The following is an 8,505-nucleotide window of genomic DNA, read 5'->3' as shown; positions in this document are numbered from 1 at the left end:
GCGCGTTTCGTGCTGCACCACTGCGACTGGGGCGCGCTGGCCACGCTGTCCACGCAGGAGGGGCTGCGCGGCCACCCGTTCGCCAACATCTTCTCCCTCAGCGACGGGCCCCCCGGGCCGTTCGGCGGCAGCGGCGTCCCTTACCTGTACCTGACCGACATGGAGATCTCCGTGCAGGACCTGGAGGTGAGCGGGGGCGGCAGGGCGGAGTCTCGGCCACCGGTGCGTGCGAGCAGGTGTAAATAGCGACGCCAGTAAAGGAGCCGTGAGGCTTACACGTGTGCACGTTGCTAAGGCAGCGTCGTCTGTCTTGGTTGCCTGTCCTTCCTCATCTCGGTGGCGAGTGGCGGGTGGGATTTACTTTCTTTTGGCGGTTGGAATTCCTTTGCTAGGAGTCAGGGCTTACGCTGTCATTTCTGAAGGCAATGTAATGGTGCTAACTGCCTGTTCCGTGGATGCCGCCTCACGTGTGAACCCTGGGGACAATTACAAGCCCGTGAGTATTTAACAGTGAATAAGCGGTGCTGTCTCGTGTTGACACTCAATAGTCCTCCTGAGAACTTCCCGCCGATCATGGCCTGAAAAATTGCTAAGCAGCACTCGGGTAGAGGAAGTGGCTGAAGCTTCCAGAACTACAGAGCAGAGAAATGAGAATACTTAAACAGGAAGAATGTAACAAAAATTACCAAAAGGACTGGACAGTGGCAGTGTGGGACTTCAGCAAAGAGGTTTCCTACACAGGCAGGAAGAATAGCCATTAAATCCCTGGAGACTAGCACGCTGAAGCTCTGAGTGAGCCTGGCCTCAGATCTTTTGCTTGTCTGTGGTCAAGACAGAATTGGCTAAAACGTTAGGGAAATGCCTCCTTTACTAGAAAACTGTTTTGTTCTAGTAACTATTACAGTATTAGTAGAACAAGTGAACACAATAGTGGAAAATTTTCAGACTTTGTTTTACTGAAAATATTTTTTTTCCCTTTCATGTTTTAGTTTGCTACATTAAAATAGTTTAATTATGTATCTTAAGTAATGTAAAAAGCTTAGTTTATCTTGCACAGTATCTCCTTCTCCACTTCAACTACAGCCTTTTCTCTTCAGAATAACATAAAAATCATGGTATAAACCGCTAATGAACATTTTTTTTTTTTTCAGAAGCCTCCTCAGCAGATCCTTTTCTGCTGTTACAGGGCAGAAACATGTGACTACAGTAGTCACGTGTGAGGGAGCCTTCTGATAAGAGTTAGTGCTCAATAATCATGAGTCAGCTTTTTGGTAGTTAAGCAATTTCGCTGTTTGTCAGGTGGTTGCTCCGGTTTCTTCAGTTCAGTGACACTCTGTAGTGTTTAAGTGACTTTTGGAGGTTTCATTTTGAGATGAGCTCTTTTAATGAAATCTTTCTAAGCACATGAACTTCCTTTGCTGGAAGATAATGAACTTCAGTATGGCACTTTTGGCAGTAGGCAATCCTGTTTTGCACCAATATTTTTCAAGCTGTGTTCTCTAAATTCGTTTTAGAAAACCAGATGAATACAGATTCTTTAATTCTTCAAGTTAGGTGTCTTAAGTACTCAGAATTTTTTAAACCTAACTTTTAAAAATCACTTTAAACTTTAACAGAGCTGACCCGTTTGTAAGCAGCCAGGAGGGTTGTTTTGATGGGAGGTTGTTTGGGTTTTTTTTTGTTTAAATTTTATCAACAATCATGAAACTCAAACAGTTGCCTTTTCAATAATCCTTTGTCCTTCCATCAGAATTAACTTAATGAACTTCACTGTATGTCCTTGTCTTCTGTACTGTCCTGTATGTGTGTAAATAGAAATATATCATAATTTCAATGTGAAGTAGCTAGAGTGTATATTGAATTAAGAGTTTTAAGGAATGCCATTTTGTGAGGTTTGTATCTTATGCTAACAAACTCCAGCATGCTTCTAAACTGGCCTTTAAGCTTCAGAGTTCATCTAAGTAGACTGTCAGATATAGTCAGGAAAAGGTGATGACAGGTTTGTTCTTTTTACTAGTCATACTGAGCTGAATAAAGTTCCAAGAGCTGAAAACATGGTGGGTATGATGTTTTTCTTGCAAAAGAAAACATCTTATGTTTTAAACATCTCTTATTTTATTACTTGCATTTCAGGTCAATTCAAATGCTTCCTTAACTGTGTCTTTGGCACAGACTCCTTTCTGCAAGAAGCATGGATATGATCCCCAGAATCCCCTCTGTGCCCATATAATCTTCTGTGGGAGTATTGTGAAGGTAAGCAGCTGAAAGTTGACTGTTGTGGTGTAAACCCAGCTGTAGCGTGACACATATGCTTCCAAAACTTCACTGATGTAAATATTAACCCGAGCTATAAAGTTATAGGTATTACAGACAGAGAAAGTGTGCTGTATTACCTGGTGATGTTGCTGCCAGGGCAGTATTCTTTTGTGCACCAGTACTTTGGTGTTTCACAGGAGGAATTTAGAACTGCAGGTGTTATTCACTGAAGATCTTAATCTCATTATTGAGGATAGTGATTGAGTATGAGCAGTAATCATAATTGCTCTCTCTTACGTTATACTCTAAATTCTTGATGTTTTCACACCTCAGATATTTGTACACTACGTTCCAGCAATCCTTTAATTGCTTTCATGAGTTTCTCATTAATAATGGCAATTATTTTATTTAGGTTTTCTTGTACCATACCCAGAGCTTTCATTTGTTGATTTAACCCTTTAAACATTTGCAAATTGCATATGAAGAACGTTTCAGCTTCCCTTCTCTGTAGATTCTGTTACATCATTGTATTTGTGTATGTTTGCACACCTCTGAACATGGTTGGATCTGTTTGTGTTTGAGTGAGCAGGTGAAAAGGAGGTGAAATTACATGTGAAACATTGCATTACAATAATTCAGCAAGAATCCATATTTCGCTGTTTTGTGATTTGTTGAAAGATTTGTTCTTATGTTGATGACGTACGTTCCTCTTTCTGTCTTACTTTCAAAGCACCCTTTTGATTTAATACTAAAATCAGCTACCTTGGAATTTTTATCTGTCTCATGTACCGTTGCATACCGCACTGAAGGTGCACGGACTCTGCCACAGCAGTGAGTCCTTTGGGACAAGGCATGGCTAAACTGAAAAGAGCACACTACAGTCAGCAGTGTTTTTTTAGCTAAAATTTGTCTTTATATGACTGTGTGTTACTTTACCATTTTGCTGGTTATTTAGGTGAATGATTCAGAAGCAGGCTTAGCAAAAAAAGCATTGTTCAGTCGTCACCCTGAAATGGAAAGTTGGCCTAAGGATCATAACTGGTTTTTCGCCAAATTCAACATCACCAATATTTGGGTCCTTGACTACTTTGGTGGACTGAAAATTGTGACACCAGAAGAATATTACAGTGTCAAGCCTTAGTAAGTAATTAAGTTTTGCATGATTAACTCTTGTTACATTTAGAACCTGCAAAATTTCTTCTTATAATTAACTGCGTACTACCTGTCTTTGTTTTTTATGCACATATATTTTCCCTCAGTAGCCTACTGGATGCAGTGTCTGGAATCATGAGATATGTTTGAACAGGGGATTCACCCACTTAATATTAAGTATAGTATCTGTAGAACTGTCTGTGTTTAGCTGCATTTGTACCTCAGCTTAAATGCAGTTTCTTGGGAGGAAGGACTCCTATGGAGTGGGCACTGTCACTGACCTCTGAATTAATTGCAAGACAGGTTATGTTTGGTGTAATAGTTAAAAGTAGTGAGACTATTCAGCATTTATGAAGCTATATTGCAGCAATTTTAATTACAGCATTATTAATCGGTATTTTGAAAAAAAAGTTGCTTTTGAACCTGTCATTACGATAGTGAAGCATAGAGAAATTGTGTTTTATTTTCTACATAAAATGAAGTCTTTCAGATATGTTTTAGCTCAGTCAACACTTACTATTCAGTTTCACTCTTATTCTTATTCCTTGTAGGTAGAAGATCATCCCTGGTGATGCTGATATACAAATTAATTACTTCGTCTGTTTCATGAAAGGGTTTTTTTCTATGTATTGTAGAGTTGAATAATGGGAAAAAAAAGCAAACACTTTGCATTGTTAATGAACTCCTACAACCCTTCTGAAGCAAATGTAAATTCTCACTAACTAGCACTGCTTGCATCATGTTGGACTCTAAAACCTTTGTGTATAAGCCATAACTAAATTTTATTACTTGGATGTGATTCTGGAATGAAGTCTGTTTGTTGAATGCCGCAATTAAATAATATCTATTTGTGAGCAGCCTCCAATTTTATTTTTAATACCAGTTTAGTTTAGATCTTCATAGCAAAGTGCTACAGGGATGGCTCAGCTGACCATGGAAGGGGAAGCATTGTTTATATTACAACAGCAAATGATATGCTGAGTTCTCAAATTCTGTTAAGAATTTTCTTTACACGCTAATTTGCTCATTTGTTTGAGCCATTTTTCTGTTTTGCTATCTATATTGAATGCACTATAGAGTATGATGGTGTTTATGCAGAGTGTACATGCACCTCATGATAAGATCTTGGTAACTGTTCAGCTGGCAGTGGTTATATGCCCTGACTCTTTAACAAAAGTCAGGTGGTAACACTGTAAGTATCTGACTTAAGTATAAGAAGAGTAGTGGCTTGTAGATTCAATGAGTGTTGTAAAGGGTAAATATTTTCTCATTAGGATTCTGAAATCTCAAGCTTTGTTAGTCTGATCAAATGGCAATATATCAGCTTTTATTACCCTTGTCAGTAGAACAGCAGATTTTTTGTTTTAGAAGCTTTACACATCAATTTTGGGTTAGTAACCCAGAAGTGAGAAAGAAGCAATACAAATGATTTTTAACTTGTAGAGAATGTAAATTAGTGAAAGATGTCCATAATTGTCTGCTAGTCACACACAACCACAAGAAATAAATTAACACCTTTTTATATCCGCTCTCTCATCTCCCATGTGCTAAGTTCACAAATATCCAAAAGTGATTATGAACAATTCAGTTGATTTTACAATGAGCAAGTATTACCTAGTTAATAGATTAAAGAATAGGAGAATTTAGACTCCTTAGAGGCAGATCCATATATGGAATAGTGAAATTTGTCAAATCTACATATTAATGTCATTATTATACACTACTTTTATCAAATGCTGGAATGATTTGTGAAAGTATTTTTGACATAACTTACAAAGTTTTTGTTTTCTGCAAGGGGGGAAAAAAAGGTACTTCGTACTGTACCAAACTCATTCTGCTCTACTATTTGAAAATTAATTTAGGATCAGAAAAACTAAAATATGAAAAAATCTTTGAATGACTAACACTGGTATTCTTCCAATGTGAAACTGGGAAATATTTTTATTTAAGGCATGACAGTTGTGGAAACTCAAATGACCCTCTGGTATGGACTTGATCCTTAGCATGGGGACATCTGAATGCATTATGTGTCACTCCATAACTTCTGATGTGTGAGACTGGTGATGCTGGGCTTTTGTTAAAATTAAAATTTTTTTTGACAAGTGCGGTTGAGTGTTATTTATTGCATGTTTAAGAATATTTCTCTCTCACGCTCTTTCACATAAGCACCCTTTCTTCTGAGTTGTTGTTTTGTTGTCACTCTGAATTCTTTCATGCCTGCTACAATAAATGGTGAAACACCCCTATTACGCGTGGCTTTCCATTCTTGGATGAAATATGCATCTCTGTGTTTCACCGTCTGTTCTGTGTTTAATACTGTGAAATGGAATGTAAAATAATGAAAGGGGGCTTGTGAAAATGAATACGAGGAAGCCTTATTTGATTATTTCTTCTGGCTGGGGCTTCTCTGTTTCTAAATGACTGTGTCATCTCTTATGTGTTCAGCCATCCCCAGGAAAGCAGAGCTTCATCATGTGTTAATGGTTACTGGGGAAAACAAACACCATCACTCCTTTTTTCCCCAGCTTTTATTGCTGAGCATGATGTTCTGTGGTCTGAGATATCCCTTTGGTCAGCTGGGGCTGGTTGTCTCACCTGTGTCCTCTCCCAACTCCTTGTGCACCCCCAGCCTACTCCCTGGTGAGGCAGTGAGAAGCAAAAAAGGTCTTGATGTTGTGCAAACAATGACTAAAACATTGGTGTGTTATCAACACTTTTCATCACAGATTCAAAATACAGACCCAAACAAGCTATTATAAAAAAACCCCTGAAACACTCCATCCCAGAGAAAACCACCACAGCACCTTTAAAAGAATAACTTAGTTTGAGGGTTTGGTACAGGGTAGAGCTTGTTATGTTTCTGGTTGCCTTGTCAGATTTGATGTTTCCATTAGCAGAAATTCCCAAGTCTTCTGGTAGGGAGTTGAAGGATGCTTTTTTTTTGTTTGTTTGTTTTGCTTTTTTGTAACAATCTCCTTACATTTGAAATTTGAGAATGCCTCAGCCAAATGTTTCTTTTGGAAAGTATTGAACAACAGAGTGGTTAGACTACATATGCAGAGCTGGATTTGAGGATTAATCAGAGAAGAACTATCTGGAACTGTTGCATCTATGCCTCTCATGGAACACTTGAATGAAGATATTTTTGTCTGTAGAATTGGAATGTAAAGCAGACTAGGGTATCAATTGTACTAAACAGCTCTCTTTTTCTCCTTTAGTAATGGGTGTGTATATTAATGTCAGTAACTGAAGAAAGTCATCAGCTTTTGTTCCGTTTTCTTGCCTGCTTTTCATCTTCCTGTGCTCACCTTTGTTGTATTAGGCTTATTCAGAAATTCACTTGGGAGTGTTTTTCATTTTTACCTAATATTCGGAAGTCATATTGCAGCTTAGAATAGAAGCAGTTGAGTATAAGAAATTAATAGAGTTTTAATCAGTGATTCAGCATTTTGACTTCTGACTGTATATCCTCTACCATGCTCCAAGTGTCCGAGAGTATTCTAAATAGTAATGAAGTCACTCTCTGTACCCAGGAAGTGTCTCCATTCATAGATAACAATCTGAGACACAGGATAAACTTAGGCATCTCACTAACAGGGTGTTTGTTAGCTGGGAATATGACTAGAATAATACCAGCCTGTCTCCCTAATGATAGAGTTGTGTTTTTACTTTGTCTACTAATCTTGCTTATTGACATGCTTGTGATTCTACGTCTTGATTTTAAATTTATTTCTTATATTTTAATGTAAGACTTGTGCTCAGCAGATACTTGTGACATGCTACTGCATTATAGAATAGAGCTTATGTCTATCAGATATTAAGTTAATCCTTTATTCTGTTCTATCTGGAATTATTTTCTGAGCTATTTAATGTTGTATCTGTGATTTTCATAATAAAATAGAGTTAGGTCAATCAGAGTATTAGATTAATACAAAAACTATTAATCATTACTTAATGAATGAATTTGTTTTCAACAGGTTTTTCCTAAATAACAACACAGTGAATCGATTCAAACCCGAATAAACTGTTATATTGTCGTTGAACACAAGAGGGTGCAGTAGACTTACATTCAGGTTGATCGTTTACTATTTAAAACTGGGCATTGAATTCATCATAATTCAAAGATGCTGGAAAAGCATACGACAGGGGGCATGATTCTTTTCCTACAATGCTTTACATTATGAATGCTTTCCTCCAGAAACACAGTAGCCTGCTGGCTGCTAAAAAAGAAGCTTTCATCATTTTTTTGTGTTTTGTAATCATTTTGTGGTGATCAGAAGTAATGTGCATGAAAATGATTTAAAGGTTTTTAAATTAAGAAACTTTAGTAAAGGAAGTGGAGACAGGTATAGAATGCTTTGGAACAGCGACTGGGAGCAGCTACCTCCTGACTTGATGGTGTTTATGTCTCTCAGCACCTACTAACTATAAGAATCCAAGGTGAAGGTATTTTGTTAGCATGTTGATGTTTTGGCTTAGGTTTATTGTTAGCTGAACTAAACCACCTGATTCTGATAATTTCTAACAGCTAATTAATCTTGTTGGACTTGGATTGTTTGAATGTCTTCCAGGCCCTCTCCAGTGGTTTGGGCTACCTGTGCTGGAGGCCAGCCCTGACTGTCTGCTGAAGCAGAACTGGGAGAAGCCTGCTTTGCAGTTTCTCCTGTTTGCCTGGGGGCTGCATTGGAGCTCAGGCCCTTGCTGCTTGACTAGTCCCACTGACTTGACTTCAAACCTGCCTTGTTGTGGTTGACCCTCTTTGCTGCCAACTGACCTGCTTTTCTTGTCCCGGTACTGTGGGACAAGATACTGTGTATCTTGGTGGCAAGGCCACTACCCTGCTAATCTGCCAGCATCCTGCTTTAGTGGAAGAGCTGCCCCTTGATGCTCCCCAACAATTTTATTTTCCCTGCTGGAAAGCCCACTCTGTAAGCTTCTCATGCAAAACTCATGGAGATGCCCCCAAGGGTTTGTTTTTTTTTGCTTAAGAACTTCTATGTCTAAAGGCTTCTTCAGAGTTCCTGTGTTGAATATTATAGTGCTACAAGACTAGAGTGTAAGACTTACTTATTCTGGCTGTAGTGGTTAATGTTCTTC

At 38.4% G+C, this 8,505-nt stretch overlaps 1 protein-coding gene across 1 annotated transcript; it reads left to right on the top strand.

Annotated features, from left to right (window-relative positions):
- Positions 1-6: 6 nt before the first annotated feature.
- Positions 7-3,397, top strand: CREG1 (cellular repressor of E1A-stimulated genes 1; the record flags this gene model as incomplete). The annotated part of the gene is made up of 3 exons (XM_008940825.1): positions 7-186; positions 2,134-2,253; positions 3,212-3,397. Coding segments are annotated over 3 exons (486 nt in total), but the record flags the coding sequence as incomplete, so codon positions are not given.
- Positions 3,398-8,505: the final 5,108 nt, after the last annotated feature.

This window comes from Merops nubicus, unplaced genomic scaffold (assembly GCF_000691845.1).
Source record: "Merops nubicus isolate BGI_N331 unplaced genomic scaffold, ASM69184v1 scaffold7580, whole genome shotgun sequence".
NCBI lineage: Eukaryota > Metazoa > Chordata > Aves > Coraciiformes > Meropidae > Merops > Merops nubicus.
The sequence above is the reverse complement of the archived record's forward strand: the minus strand, read 5'-3'. Positions and strand labels throughout refer to the sequence as shown.